At 43.8% G+C, this 16434-nt stretch overlaps 1 protein-coding gene across 3 annotated transcripts in view; it reads right to left on the reverse strand.

Moving 5' to 3' along the window:
* Nucleotides 1–10338, reverse strand: part of LOC131569843 (alpha-2-macroglobulin-like) — a 36793-nt gene extending 26455 nt beyond the window's left edge. For all 3 annotated transcript variants that reach the window (XM_058822167.1, XM_058822159.1, XM_058822149.1), the window contains exons 1-6: nt 10132–10338; nt 5949–6132; nt 5095–5251; nt 4504–4556; nt 3806–3826; nt 889–1057 (exon numbers count right to left, since the gene is read on the reverse strand). In XM_058822167.1, coding sequence (XP_058678150.1) covers nt 889–1057; nt 3806–3826; nt 4504–4556; nt 5095–5251; nt 5949–6132; nt 10132–10220 — 673 coding nt within the window. In that variant the 5' untranslated portion in view covers nt 10221–10338. The remainder of the gene's footprint in view (nt 1–888; nt 1058–3805; nt 3827–4503; nt 4557–5094; nt 5252–5948; nt 6133–10131) is intronic.
* Nucleotides 10339–16434: the final 6096 nt, after the last annotated feature.

The following is a 16434-nucleotide window of genomic DNA, read 5'->3' on the forward strand; positions in this document are numbered from 1 at the left end:
ATTGAAGCCTATAGCCTGGTTTGTGGTCACATTATTTACCATTCCTGACTCAAAGCCAAATAAGCCATCTCTCATGGACTTCAGTGGCAATCTATGGACTGCATATTCCAGAAACAGCAGGTCCTGATCAATGGATCTGCTGTTTCTGGAATAAACATCTGGTCTTCATGCAGAGTTAATGGAGAGCCTGTGAGTGTGGCCAATCAGCCTCCTCAAATGTGCACTACAGTCAGAATACACATCTATGGTCAAAATACACATCTACACCTATGGTCAGAATACACACCTATGATCACCCAAGAAGCTTTGTTAGAGAGCTGAGGATTAAAAGGGTCCCTGCAGCAGCATATTTCTTCTTACTCAGTCTGTCCTAGCAGTCTTTTTGTAACATTCATGGGCTGTTCTTCAATCACAAGTTTTCTACCAAACATGTTTTCTAAGCTTTTACAGAAACAAGGAAGAGCAAAAATAGAGAGGACTATGAAGACTACGATTGGAGAAAGAGACCTAATGCAGATGATGAGAGAAGCAAAATAGAGTCACCAAAATATTGTCATCTCTTACATTCATATCTAGTGCTACTTGCAACAAGCTGCTGGACTGGAATCAACTGAGACAAAGCCAGCTGAAATTGGTGCCACAAGCCATACACAGGAATTCTGGCATGTCCTGTGCTCCCCAGAGCACTTTGAGCAAATACGAGCTTGAGCAGGTCGCAGAGATGCCGTAAAGTCAGCAAACACTTCTGACACTTAGTGCTTTCTGGCTAAGCCCCTATGAATCCCATTGCCTGTTACATTCTGTCCCTCCCTTCTCTATGCTGTTCCAAGGAAATTCCAAATTGAGCAGTCACAGTAAAAGGCATTGCTGTCAAATTCCTCTCCTTACCAAATTCCTCCACGCTGAAGGAGTGCTCCACATGGGACGAGATGCTCTTCTGCACAACTATTTTGTAGAAGCCTTGGATGGGATCCGAGGTGAGGGGGAAGGAGAGCTGTGTAAAGCCTGTTTCTAGCTCCACCCCTTGCCACTGGTACACACGGTTCCTCTGGGGGTCCTGCAGGTGAGGGTAACAGTGTCACCAGACAGTACAGGAGTGCCAGGGACAGAGCAGTGCAGTGCCCAGTGTATGCACATCCCAGCTGGGAAATACCTATCTGTAATTATTCAACAGTCTGTGAGGTTCTGAAAGTACTTACCTGCCAATTCTGCATAACTTGGATGCAAGAAAGCTTTTAAACACTTTTGTGTTGTCTCCCCCTCAGATGTACTTGCAAAGGATGGGACCAGGAAGCTAGGCAAGGCAGACTGGCAGGGTAACAGAAGGGAACAGAACTGGTATCAGAAATAAGTGAAGCACACGGAGAAAAGGAGGAAGTTTCAGCTTTCTTGACTGGCCATACAGCATGCAAAGTTTTAGTTTTCTCCTGGCTGGAATGAAGACTGCTGAAGTACCAATAAACAATCAGCTGAGGAATCAGACACCTGACTTACCTACGGGACTGAGAAATGTACATGTATAAGAGTCCTAAGCCAATGGTCAGGTGGGGGAATGGTGACAGGAACAGAGGAAAGTATACTCCCACACAGAGGCATCAAACTGAGAGCCCTCCCTTGTGTCTCCATGCTCCTAATGCTGGAGCTGAAGTCTCACCACTACTACATTTGTGTATTGCTCATTATTAACTGACCATCAATAATTAATCCCCTCAGCCCCAAATTTTTTGTAGAAGTCACTAAAACAGCACAGTTGTTCTGCCTAGTTTAATGCATCCTTGTACCTTGGCTGTCACAAAAGTTTATTTACTCTAGATAGGTGTGTGACTCAAGGTATGTGACTATGTGCATTTACTTCACTGAGATATTATCTCAGGGCTTAGGAAAAATGGAGATGTGAGTGTCATTCTCCCAGCTGGAGGTCATCAGTCAGGGGGCAGAAGAGGGGGCCATGTTCCCAGAAAGCCAACTGGGCGGGTGGCACAGTCAGTAAAATGCATCCCATGGCTCTGACCAAATTCTCTTCAACATCACGTTTCAACCCTGCTGAAAAGTTCACCACTTATTGTGAGGGACACCACTGGTCTTCCTCAGAAGAGGAATTCAAGAAAATGTTTACAGTGAATGTTTACATTTCAAGCTGGGCTAGTGAACTTGTTGCCATTCCTGTGATGTATCTATAGGGAAAGCCTGAAAACCAGTTTGTTTTCTTCCTCAGAAAGGTGCTCTGTTTTTTTTTTTAATTACATAAGCAATAGGTCAGGATAATAGTTCAGAAGTAGCAGACTCGTACTGACTTCTGCCTTTGTGCTTAACTAAGATAAATTAGTGACATCTAGGGTGTGGATTTTCAGACATTTATTTCCTTAGAAATGCTGATGCTTAGGCTGTCACCTTTCTTCACTCCTGCCACTCCTTCCTTTGGTCCTGTCCAAATTTCATGCAATCATGTAGTAAACTGCACTGACAGATCTTATCTGGCTGAAGAAAGTACTCTAGAGTAATCTGGTGAATTTTCTGCTCTGGGAGTTCCCCCCTCCACAAGAGTGTCTTGTAGAGAGCTGTGAAATCCGAACAAAGGGCAGTAGTGGGCTGAGAAGGAGCACTGAGCAAGGGAGAGGGGATGGTGAAGATGAAGGACCTACATAAGCTGGTTTAAGCAGCACAGACAAACACCATGCTTTACAGACTAGAGCTGAAAACACAGATGGCCTTCCTAGGGATATAAAAGTGAAGGCTTCCATGGTATTGACACACACAAAGGTTATTAAATTATTCAGCTTGTTAGGCAAGGACATATTTCTGGAAGATGTATTTGTTTTTGATCCTATTATTAAATTTCTGTGCTCAATAAACTATCATCTTACTGAAAGGGAAGGGACCCCATGGGACATCCCTAACAAAAGGTAGCTCTGAGATGCTCCCCTCCGCCTGCTAATCCACACGTCCCACTGTCTTACTCTTCTTTTTCCCAATATTCACACATCATCAGTGGCCCACCGCTCTGCAGCTCTTTTTTGGAAGTTTGTTGATGGGAAGAGAGAATGACAGCACTCTGAAAAGAGGGTACGAAAGAGGGGCACAGCCTGGTTTTGGCCTACCTCTGTTGTGATGACTCTCCAGCTCTACACAGAGATGGTGCAGAATGGACACAGCAACCCCACACAGCAAGGAACAGTAAAAGGACTGACTACACAGGGCCCATTAATTGTGTAAACCAAAATAAATTTTGTGCACACTAATTTCCGGATCCGTCCATGAGCCCTCATCATAAGTTTTTTCAAAAGAAGATATCCCAAATAATAATTATAAATTTTGGGGTCTCATCTGAAAAAAGTGAGTGCTTGAATCATTGAAACATCCTTCCTATTAACTTTTGCCTGCCACTGAAGTTCAATCATTAAAAAAAAAAAAAAAAAGCCAGACAAAAAGAACATGCTTGGAAGGACAAGGGATGTCTATTTATTTAATTTTGTTTCTTTGGTTTTGAAAGCTTATTTAACACTAGTCTCTAATTTCAACCACACTTGGCAGACAGAGACCCAGTTCTGACTGGGAAGACTACACTGCCAAGTGTAGTTCTGTTCACAGCATGACTTGTAATGGTTAATTAGTTTTCTCCTACAGCTCAAAGAATAATTATTGGAGCTTATTTTGATGCCCAGCGACTCAGCCTTCCTTTAACCAAAGGGAAAAGGTCACAGGCCTGTGATTTTTCCCTTGCCCTTCAGCCTGAAAACACTGCTGGGGACTGGTTGCTCTGTGCCTGCACATTCTTCTGCAAATAATAATGTAGTTATCCACTCACCTGAACGTAGACAAAGGGAAACTGTGGGGAAAGATCAAAAGGAAATCAATGTTAGAAATATTAATCACACTGAATTATTTTGCAGATTTGGACTGAGGGGAAGAAGAACAAAGAACTTCTAAGAAGTCCTTTGGGTTGTTCCCTTTCTGTACTTGCTCTTTTTCCTTGGATCTTGGTGGCTAAGGGAATCTTACAATAATATTTTAGGGCCCTGACCTTTTGTCTTACCACTGTATAAAGATGTGATGAAGCACAAATTTTCAAAGAATTTGTCTGCATAAGGAATTGATTGTCAAATAAAACAAAAAGTGGGCTTGCACCCCTGGCCAGTTCCATAAAACCAAGATCTTGTCATGCTGCTCTCTAAGTGTGGGACTGCAGCCACTGCCAGAAACAACTTCACACCTGTCACTACCCATGCAAACTTGTCCCACACATTTTTTCAGTAATGACATCCCTGCCCACATGCTTAGCCACACACATTGATTTGCAAATCTGGTTTTAAACATCTATATGCTTCTGAAAAGGGGGATTTTTTAGAGGCAGAATGTGTCCTAGCATAGATTATGGAACAGGTAAAGCATGGTGTGAGAGAGTATCATATGCTTTAAAGGCTGTCTTCAGTGGTTCTGGATGATGACAGCAGTGGTGTTAATTTACGAATTAAATCTCCTGGCTAACAACAAGGAAGGCTCTACCTTCTCATTCAGCGGGTAGAAGTCTTTGTCCAGAGAGACGATCCGAAACTGAACTGAAGAAAAGGAAATTCCACAGTTAAATTTGTAGCCATCACAGGAAATGTTTCAATAATTTATTACCCAGATTCATTCCAGGGATCAACAGGCTCTGAATTAAGATCTCTAAGTGATAGAAACAATTACTTCACGGTCTTTCTCTTGCAGATAGTGAGGGGCAGATAAATTTAGAAGGATAATCAGGTCCTGGCTGAATTGAATTATCTCTTGGGAGTGCCTGTCCTGCTTTGTTGATTCTGGTGCAGCCAAGGGAGGCTATGCTTTGCAGTCATCCCAGTTTTGTGCCTCTACTTGAGTAGAATGAATCAGAGCCTGTGCCTACACCTGGCTGAGATGCTGTGCCTGGAGAATAGAGATAAGGAATGATGTAAGTGCCGTGAACTAGACCTCAGCTGATGGAAATAAGATTTACTGAGTACTTTAGTTCCCCCCATGAAGAAACCAGAAAACTTCCATACAAGTATGGCACCTCTGGAGAATGGAGCCCTTAAGATGTTTTGCTGTCAGAGTCAATACCAGCCCAATTCCCAGTACCTGTCTGTCCAGGCTTGTAGATGGGTTTGTCTGTCTGGACGAAGACCAAGCTTTCAGAATTCTTGACCAGCACTGACTTGCGGCTCTTGAAGTGCAGTGTGTCCCCTGTCACCGTCACAGTGAGAAATGCCACTGATGTGCTATTGGATTTTGGGAGCTAAGGAGAATGAAGAGGATGAGTGCTTTACTGATCCACCCCATTGAACTGAGCACTGAAGGAAGAAGTGCTAGCTGGGTCAGAAAGTTTCCTAAAGGGACAAAAATGACTCAGTGCAGGGAGCAAGAAAAAAACTATTGCCTTCCTTCATTTATATACTTTTCTTAGACAAATACTGAACCTGATCTTATTCTGTCACACGATTTATCAAAAAGAAAATTAACCCAGATTCATTAATTAGGGTATGGAACCTGTTGCTTACATTACTCACCAACCAGCCTTCTGCAGTAAGAAATTTGGAATAAACTCCAGAAGCAGTCATATGATTTCATGGACCTCACTGTCTTTAACAATTCCCCAACTTTTACAGTTTTCACTCCACGCTACTATTTTTCGTCTCAGGCTTACTCATGTCAAATAAACATGGGGCACATTCTGTCAGTCAAAGTTCCAAAATACTTCTCTAACACAAGCATGCAGAGAAGTATCATGTGGGACACAGAATTTGATAATGGGGGAAAATTAGTCCTTGTAAAACTACCATAGTCAGTCATTCACATTGAGTTAATTCTTCTGTTCGACTTAGCTTAGGGGTCTCTGATTGCAGTGTGTCTTATTTCTCATTTCTGGACTGTTTGGATCTACTGTCCCACATCAATAAGCACAAGAGACCACCCCATGAGGATGAGATACTCACAGAGAAAGGGATGCAGGTGAACATGTCTTTTTCTGACACCACGTCATCAATCAAGCTCCTGTTCTCCCCTAGGTACTCGAGTGTGGCACTCAGGGTCACAGACTCGTTCAGGTAGGTCAGCTGAACACAGATTTTCTCATGAGAATTTGTGTGGATCAGAAAGGGCACCAGCACCATGTACTGCCTGTGAAGAGAGGGAAGCAAGAAAGATCAGAAATGTGAAACAGTTTTAAGGCAACAGTATTAAGTGAAGGGAAATTAACAAATCAGCATGCCTAATCCATTGCCATCCCTGCGAATTGCAGTGCATATAACATGAGCATTCGTTTTATTTTGGGTTTATACATATTAAACGGTCTAACTAATTAGCCTAAAAGCAGGAAAATGCTTGCAGTAGAAGGAACAATTTCTATGCTAATGGAGAGTGCTTTACAAAGGATGTTTTGTTTGGCTTCACAGCAGGGAGTAAGGATGGTTTGAAAGGTTTCAGGCTGTTAATTGAATTTTGTATATCCCACAATCTCCTTTTGAGACTCAAAGGCATTAGCTAAAAACAGTTCAGGAAAAAACCCACCCACTTGTCTGATTCCTCCAGTGTTTGCCTATCCAGGTTTCCAAATCCTTCACATGCTAAGCAAAGATGTGAGTGCTTGCAGGTTGGGACCTTATTAAGATGAGCACACAAAGGATTTTGGGGTGTAGTGTTTTATTGCACCTCAAGTGTACTTGCATCTTCAAAGAGCTTTGAGAAAGGTCCTTCACAGAGGACCCTTAAACTAAGCTGTTATTCAATAAAAGGGATCATGTTACTAATAAATCAAATTATTAATTCAGTCCTGGATTAATTGGTTGAAAGATAGGGCAGAAGGAGTAGGAACCAGTGAAAACCTCCAGAGTTTGTGTTGAGACCCCTGTTTTTCAGTACATACCTAAATGATCTTGGAAGTACAATTCTCTCATAATTGTGCAGGATAAGAAAATTCTAAAAATCGACTTAGATATTTGTGGAAAAGATTTTTTTGTATGATAGAACTGAATAGCAAAAATAGCAAATGAACTGTTCATAAAGGGAACATAATAAGTGAGCTCCTACCACTCAGACTTGACCACTGTTGGTCAGCTTTGGAAAATTCTCAATCAGTAATAAGTAACAGACTGTCAGGAAGGGGTCAGAAAGGAATAGAGGACAAGTACAAATGTATCCGTCCAGAGCTACATTTTTGCCTGGGCTCTGAGCTTTCTGGGGAGTCCTAAAGCCATTGTGGAGGCAGTGGGATCCCAGCAGCTCCTGCATTTCCTTCACCATGAGGCAGCACTGTGGTGAAATGTAGTGAGGAGCCTGCTGGCAGCTCTGCTCAGCCAGTGCTGCTGCAGAAGCTGTGAAAGGAGGGAACTCCAGCCTCCCAGAGAGTGAGTTACAGCTTGTGACTCTCTGCTTTCTCCAGCGTTTCCTTTCTTCCACAACCTTCTTACCATGGCTTCAGCCCATGCTGCTTCCCCTATTGCCATCCCCTCTGTCCCTTGTCAGTGGCACTGGCAATGTGACAATAACATCCAGTCTACAGAAAGGACAGCATGACCTAGTTTGTGGGGAATTTGGCCTCATTTCTCTTCCTGTTCACTATTCTGCTGAAGTTATGGCCAACTTGCAGAACTTCCCCTTAGGCCCGTTTCCCTGCCTTTGAAACAGAGATATAAACCATGCTGTTTATAGACCTCTCTTTAGGTGTTTGGGGATGTGTTGTTTAGAAGAGACAGATGAATTAAATCACCATGAGTGTTTTAAGCAACTGTGGTCACAAAACCCATGTACACACATTCCAGGACAAAAAGCATCTGGGCTGCCAAAAGAGACCTCAGCATGCAATGAGCTGTTCTGATGAGAGAGGCAGAGACTCTGACAGAGGCACACATCAAGGAGGAATGGGAGACCCCAGAGATGGAGGCTGAGGCAAAAATGGTGAGTTTGTCTCTACAGAGAAGGTAACACTGTAGCTGAAGGTGGAATAATGTCTGTCTGTGTATTGACTCTCAGCTGCTCACTAGAGCAAGCACCCAGCCAAAGAAGGCATTGAACTTCATAATCCCAAATCAATACCTGCCAATTAAAGTGTCATTATGGCCTTACACTTATGACCAAATGCAGAGTACTCCCAAGCATGTCCACTGCACTGTAAAACAGCTTACATGCACAACCAGAGTAGGAGAATAATACCTTTGGCTGCATTCTTCCAAAATAATTGAAATTTTGGTTACAGAGGACCTCTGGATGTCTTAAGCCCACCTTACCTCCTGGAACAGGACTTTTGCAAAGGACACCATAGATGAAGTTTCTACCATCTGTCTGGGTCATCTGTTCCAGTGCTGCACTAATTTGATGACTATGTTTCTTTGTAATATGCAATCTGAGCCTAAATTGTGTCTCCTGTCCAGCTGGTCACCTCTGAAGCAGAAATAGCAGCAGCTATTTCTGCCCAAATAAATGACACCCCCACTTGCATAGGGCACAGTGAGCAAGTCTTGGTTGGAAGTTTATTTTGTCTTCAGTTCAAGGGTTGGTTCCTTTCTGTGTTGTATGCAGCATCTGATCTATGCTGCACCCACAGCAAAACTACCTATGCTACCTAGCAGTTCACTGCTCAGAACTGCCTCCTCACTGGGCTCCTGCCTTCCTTCTGGGGACCCCAACAACTCCCCTCTCTCTCCCACCTCTCTGCCTTTCTCTGTTCTTCCCTCCCAGAATGGGGCTTAGTTAAGGGACAAAATGTAGCCTACAAGAAAGATGGAAAGAGACTGTGTCCAAGGGACAGGACAAGGGAAAATGGATTCAAACTGAAAGAGAGTAGGTTTAGATTAGATATTATGGAGAAAATTCCTTCACTGTGAGGCTGGTGAGGCACTGGCACAGATTGCCAAGTCAAGCTGTGGATAGCCCATCTTGAGATGCTTAAAGCCAGGCTGAATAGAGTTCTGAGCAACCTGTTCTATAGAAAGGTGTCCCTGTCCTTGGCAGGGGGTTTGGAACCGAGGGATCTTTAAGGTCCCTTCCAGCCCAGGCCAGTCTATGGTTCTGTGCTCCCCACAGGTCTAAGCAGTATGGTTTCATTCCCTTTCCCCCTGATGTTGGGCAAGAATGAATGAAGATTACTTAATTACTTGGAAATCAGAAAACTGCAGGGGACCAGAGCCTGACCCCAAAGCAGACTCGCTTGGCTGATCCACCCCAGAAGAACCCAAACAGGGCAGACAAATGAGGGATTGATGGTACAGCATGAGTCAAAGGTCCTTCAGCCTGACCCAGTGGCAGCTTTACCTCTGACCACACAGCAAGTGGCAGCAGCAGTGCTGCACCTTCTGCCAGCCCTGGGGCAGTGCTCGTGGGCATGAAATCCCTGCAGCGAGCACCGCTGGACCAGTGCTGGTGAGAGCTGTGCCTCTGTCAGCACTGCAAGGGGAACCCAGCCAAGGTATGAAGAGAGGGCTGCTCCCACCCAGACAAGAGGCTTCAGAGCAGCACTGTCCGGCAGGCAAGGCTGGGGTGGGCACGCCAGGCTCCAGCTTGCCCGTCCCGTGCCGGGCTGCCCCTCTCCCGGCAGAGCCCTGCTGCAGCCGCGCTCCCAGGCTGAGCTGCCCTGGTGCGGGTGCCCGGGGAGGGTGCTGGCACCAGCCCCGAGCCGCAGGAAGGGAATCTAGGTCACAGATCCTCTCTGAGAACAAGCACATCTGAGGCTGCCAAGGGAAACAAACTGGCAGGAGAAAGGGGAACAAACTGGCTTGGGAAGCAACAGGAGAATGGGGAGAAGTAACTCAGTGATTGAAACAAGGACACTCCAGGAAAGGTGAGCACCTGGATGCCGGCATGATAACCCCAACATCCCAGGCCCTGAGAGGTTTCAAGGCAGAAACATACTTGGGCAAAGGTATTGAGAAGATCCAGGTTTGGACTACCAGGGCAGGACTGTGGGCACTGTCCGCAGAGATTTGGGGAGGGTGGAAGGAGGCCACGGGCAGAGATGGTGGTGGGGAGGGGTCCCAGGGCTGGACAGCCGGGGGATTACAGGATGGGAGCAGGAGCACTGTCAGAGCTGTGCAGGAAACTCAGGGCTTGGTTATTAGTGGGAAGAAAACTGCAGGAAAAAGGGAGCACGTAGACCTCCCTCCCCCCTCCGCACGTGTAGCTTACGGTTCTGTGTTGAGAGAAGTATTTCCAGGAAGGAAGAAGAGAAGAAGGAGGAAGATGTTTGGTTTGCTGGGCAGCTTGTCCTTCCCCATGGTGCAGAGCAGGTTGTGCTGAGCCAAGCAGTGCTGCTGTTTTCCTGCACCTTGTAATTCCCCTCCACTCGGAGCTCTGTCAGCCTCTTTATAGCTGCTCTCTGCAAACAGCCCAGGGGCTGGAGGAGATAAGGGCTGGGGGCCAGGGCCCATCCGGAAACAGGGAGAGGCAGCAAGGAGGAGCTGGAACACAGGGACAGTATTTGGCCAGAGACTCTGCAAGTGGGGGAAGGGTATTTATTTGGGTAATGCTTATATTAGAAATCTTTGAATGATTCATACCCTGTTTTCCTTAACCCATCAGAAATCCACAGTGTTGGGGATGTGAACTGTGTTCAGCACATGGTAATATTCCCTGTGGGCAGCATCCAATCACAGCAATCTGATTTAAATTTCCACAATATTTCCTTCACAGTTCCTCTTTATCAGCACTTTAAAATATATTGTTTTGATTTGGATTGACTGACACAGAAGGTGAAATTAATAAGTTAACACGGGCCATCATGAATATTGATGAATTCCAGTCACAGCATGCCTCATTCTGCAAAATTTCCTCCAAGCCTTACAGTCCTCACTGCTTTGCCTGGCAAAGATGACACAAAAATTTGATGTGTCCTACACCTCCAAGTTTATAACCACTATAGAAAACACATTTTCCCTTGAAAACAAAGTAAGATATTGAGCTGTTTAATTTTAATCACTTTAACCCAATCCTGGTATAGTTTCCTCTGATTTTTCAGTTTCTATTTTTTAGCTTTGTAGGTGACTGCCAATTGTCCAAAAGCAGAGTGGACAACTCCTTCCTTGCTGCTGACTGCAATTGCAGGAAGAAAAGGTGTCTAAATACTCTCTGTACTTTCACAACACTTGTACATGTGGAAATCCTTGTCTGCTCCAGAAGTCTTAAACAGTTTTGGCACCTTTGCCACCAAAGGTAAATAATCCCAAGAAAGACACTCGTTTTTCTAATGTGATCCTGTTCAGTCTCCTCAAGGATGTAGCACAATGCTCGACCCTCAAGGCCAAAGCCAAGCAATAAAGTGAACTTTATCCTTTGAAGAACAGGCATGTGTGAAAAGAAAAAGCTGTGGAAACGTTTCTTGAAGACACTGGTATCATGCCTAAGGTGGTCCATGCACTTTCACCCAAGAACTCCTGTTGGAAACCAGCAGCTCTAGCAGAGGAATGTCTCTCCTTAATGCCAGCAGCTTTGTGTGGTGACAGGTGAGGAAAAACCCACTGTAAAACTCAAGACTTATATGAACAGCTCCAGTTAACAAATTGTATGAGCTGTTCAGCTAAAGGCAGAAAAAATACTACAGGAGAGAAAAAAACCACAAACATCAGTATTGTTATTTTAAAGGAAATCCAAATGATGATATTAGTTTTCCCAGCCTGAGTAAAAGCAAAAGCAAACAAACCCAAAGCAATTTATTTCGTATGACAAAGAAGTATGACAGGAAAAAGTACTTAGATAAATCAATAGGAATAATGGCAACACCCAAAGACATAAAAAGGGGTTTCTCATTGTATAAGAGACAAAATGCTTCACAGACCACAGTGAAGGGAAGGTCATCTATTAAAAAAAACCTCAGAAAATATGAACATTTTACAAGTTGTACCAAGCAGGAACAGGAAGATACACAATGAAATGAAATACCATAAAACAGCTTCATCAGCTAAACTTCAAATGAAACTGGAAATGTCAGAATGAATAAAGATTATCCACTTTAGTTGCTTGTTGAATAATTTAACCTGAGAGAAGGGCCTGACAGCAGATGAACTGCCTTTCCCAGACGTGGACATCTGGGCTGTCAAATATAACTCATATTTCTGTGGTGTCATACGAACAAATGACTAAATTCGGGCATGGCAAAACCATCAATGAATTATTTTCATTTTAATGCACTTTGTAGATTAAATTGCAAACCAGATTGGTAGCTGAATTTTATAAATGGTCCTGTGACCATATTTTCCGTGATGTGAGGTGGCCATCTGTAGGGTAAGCCATATACAAGGTATTTAGAGGTTTTCTGTCTTTCTCAGCTGTGTTATAACAAACATCCACAGTACATATAAATTTGGTCTTGCCTTAGAAGAAATTTATACTGTATGCTGTAAAAAAGGCTATAAACAAGGTTGTTTACCCTGAGGCATGAGAAATCCAGTGTGTGTCTGTTTGATACTTACAGTACACAGCACACACAGAGTAGGATAAATTGCTGAAATCCCATTATAAAATCCGTCTAAGGGAACTAGTGAACACTCTCTAATAATTTAAAAACCTGTGAACAGGAAACTGCTCGCATGTTAGCAGATATTTTTGGATATTGCAGAGAATTGAAGATAATCCCTGATGCAGTAACAAATGACAAGCTGTTTTAATTTATACTTTTGTACTACTCAGAGTTTTGTCAAGGAGGGGGGTAGAAAAAGCCAAAACATTTACAAATGTGTCTCTGACCAGCACTCAGGTCAATCAATTATGCTTTTTTTTGAGTCATATGACTCTTCAGACAAAAATTTACCATATAAAAAGATATATTAAATGCATATAGACTTTCTGTTTAGCTTTGGCTGTAAAGTTAGTGTCTGGACTACCTCTCTCCTCAGGTACAGGCATCTCATGAAGGTTCTGCTGGCCCTGAGGTTATGTCCAAGTCAGGTTGAACAGTGTTTGAGCCAGAGGTGCACAGTGGCAGGAGCAAAGGTAAACAGGCCAAGATTCATACAGAGAAACAGTGAGCATGTGAAAGGAAAAAAAATTGTTTCTCCCAAGGGCTATGTAACAACAGAACAGGTACCCACAGGTGTCATGAGACACCCATCCCCAGAGACCATCCACACTTCATAGCACAAGGCCATGAGCAGAAGTGCCAGTGAAGAGAAAACCCCTGATATTCATAATCACCTTGGTTCCTGCCTTGCTGGGTGACATGATGCAAGGCCATTGGGCTCTCTCTGTGCTACAGCTAAGCCAGATGTTTGGTACCAACACATGAGTCCTTTCCCAGTGCAGACAGGAGCTGGGGCTCAGCTGGTGTGTCTGTCCAGGATTTTGAGATAGAGGATGCTGTAGGAAAACCAAATAAAGTCCTAGTGGAGCATGAGGCGAGACAATCAGATATTGTCACATTTAATCCTTTCTCCTGCACCTCTGCTTTGTTCTGTTCCAACTTGTTAGGCAGGGCAGAGCTGACATTTCAGTCAGGGGAAGGTGTGTGAGTAGTGTAACACAGCTGGAGAACACACCATTTATCAGGGAACTTTTCAACACAGTGTCCTGCTACAGATCCTGTCCTGGGAGCAGGACAAGTCCTCTCCTAAGCAGCCATGGGCTCTGAAGGGAGAGCCAGCTGTGCATCCCACAGTCAGTGCACAGGACTTCCCAGATGTGCTTCACCTTGGCACACACCGCACACACCTTGGGGACACACCTTGCCTTGAGAGCAAGGATAGAAGGGGAACTGCTGGGACGTAGAGCTTATCACTTCTAGAGAAGTGAAGTAGAAAACATCTGGCACAGTTATGCAATTGCTTCCAGTAATAACCCAGCCTTAACCTCCCTATGGGCAGTGAGTCAAAGGGTAGGAGGCTGAAAAAATGTGTGAGGTTAGCACTTTAGCAGCATGCACAGAGCCCTGTCATAGCCAGTGGTGATTTTTATTCCCTTCACCTTTGACTGCCTTGTTCATCTGTCTCTCTTCCCTCTCAAACAGGACTTTTTAAATCTCTCAGCTGACAGGTTATATACACACAGTGTGACAACCTGGCGTCCTGCTGAAATCATGTTCTTAAGGGAGATCCTGGTTTGCCCAGTAGGAACAGTGGTGTGCCAGAAAGGAGATCAGTGTGCTGAGCTGCAGGAGTATCAGAAAGGGAAGAGTGAGACATTCCCTTGGAAGAGGTTATTAGGTTCTGTATTCAATGTAATGCCTTGCTTTTAGGATTTTCTTGACCCTCAAAAAGTGATCCTTTACTAGGTCAAGCAGAAAGAAGCTTTCTCTTACTGTGAGCTATGGGACTAGCTTAGATTGAGTTGCTTTTCCACTTGAAAATCCTTGAGGAAACTTTTCATTGTTGCTCTGAATAAAAAAATTCACTCAAATGTATGAGTGATGTGCCTCAGGAAGTCCTTCTCTGACATTTGGTGTTGCACAGCCAGTGGTGCCAGACATGTGCCCACACTTCTGTGTCACCTGGCTGATGAATCAGATGGTGGGGGTCACATCAGTTCAGACAAAGCCCTACCTCCCTAAGTGTCCACCAGGTACAAATGAACTCAACAAAGAAATAATCAGAGAACAAAGCTGAGTTGCTTCCTCAGAGCAATTTGATATTGTCATTTGTTGGCTGAAGGGTGTTCAGACACATTTCTGGCCTTCTATGATCATTGAATTGGTTGGTCATTACTCATATTCCATATTTGACACAGGTGCTGAGAAGAAGATCTGAACATCTAAATCATACAGGTGAGATCTTGCTGTACCATTGTCTAATAGTTTGGCACTATTGCCTGTGACACTGTGGGGATCACAGAGGATTTGAGTCAAAAGATGGAGCAACCAAACTCCCAGAACTGAAGACTCCTTTGTCTGACCCTAGCTAAGCATTTGAGGGGCCTAAGCAAGATAATGCTTCTACACCAGAGCTTATTTTTCTGGAGAGACCCATTTTTCCTCTAGATTTTGCATCCTGCTGCCTGCATTGTGGATGCCACTCATCTTCTACTGTAAAAGCATTTATGTTCACTTTTCAAAGAAGGTATGGTCGTTAGATTTCTTCTTCTTAACTAGGCTATAACATCAGCCTTTTGCAGATCCTTGAGTGTGGACTCCACATGGGCAGCAAATCAATTCCCAGGGCACAAATAAACTCTACAAAGAATTACTTAACACATAAAAGGGAAGTAAGCTTGACAGAGCACTTCAGTCAAAGACACTATGACGTGATTATACTTTGTTAATTCTTTTTTATCATAAAAATTGCATTTCAGAACAGCTTTTAATGTACTTCTAGCAGAGCCATGCATGGACCCATAAGACATCCAGAGCAGGTGAACGGACAGTGGCAGACACTCACGGTGAAGTTGGGAGTTTCCCACTTATTGTAGTGTTCCTGACCCAGTGCAACATCCTTCACAACAGTTTTACCTTTTTAAAATAGGTATGTGCAATACCAAGCACAGAAAGCCAGTGCATGTGCCTTTGAGTTGGCAGCAGTATGGTACCTCGTAGCAGCTCTTGGGCCAGTGAGCCTGATTTTGTCACATTTGGGCAACACAGTTTGCTTAGTCTGTATGTCTAAAAAATTACAGTAATTCTACCCTCTGAGGCCTGGAACACTCCCCAGATCCCTGGCACCTCAGGATTATCAGATGAGAGAAGAAGAAATGACATTCAGGCTGGTGCGTGTCCCTGGCTTGTTCAGCCCACAATTAATATACTTGCTTCAGTTTCAGGTGTGCAGCACAAAACCTAGAGCTGAAACATGACACCAAGGTTCCAGACATCTTGGAGGTGTTGGAATGTGTTTTAAAAATATTGCTGTTCCCTGTGGGAATGGAAGCCAGGGAGACATGGTCTAGATGTAAAAATGTGGAGAGAGAGTATGAGCATGGGATATTTATTAGATCTGACTGCAATGAGCAATTATATGTTTGAGTTGAAGGATAAAATTGGGCAACAAACATTACATTTTCAGTATGCAAAGGAAGAGAGTGCAGTGGGAAATGAACATTTCATGTTTTAATAGGCAGGTTTGACCTAAGAGGAAGATAAGATTTCAAAAGTATGATAAAAATGCACTTTATTTTTTTTTCCCCAGGACCTTGTTTCTTCCCAGGAAACTATGTTCTGCAGAACAGAATAACATATTTGGCCAGACCTGAAGGGATTTTTATGAGTTCCATGTGAGATGCTGAAGCCTTAACTTAATTGGCCTTACATTCCTCAGGAAGATATACACCCTGTATCCACATCCACTCAGTCTGCTCTCCTTTTCAACCTTGTTACCATAACTATTGATTTCTCTTGCTTTAGTCCAGCCTGATGCTCATGTAAATCAAGTCAGTTGCTACAATCTGGGCTGTGTCAGGAATGCAAAATTCACAGCCTTTCTTGCTTTCCTCCTTTTCCTCCTACTGCCAGTGATGTTTTAATTTTGACATTCTGCATGCAGATCAGAAATGTACCCAAAGCTATTTCATGTCCCA

The sequence above is a fragment of the Ammospiza caudacuta genome, chromosome 2 (genome assembly GCF_027887145.1).
Source record: "Ammospiza caudacuta isolate bAmmCau1 chromosome 2, bAmmCau1.pri, whole genome shotgun sequence".
Classification (NCBI taxonomy): domain Eukaryota; kingdom Metazoa; phylum Chordata; class Aves; order Passeriformes; family Passerellidae; genus Ammospiza; species Ammospiza caudacuta.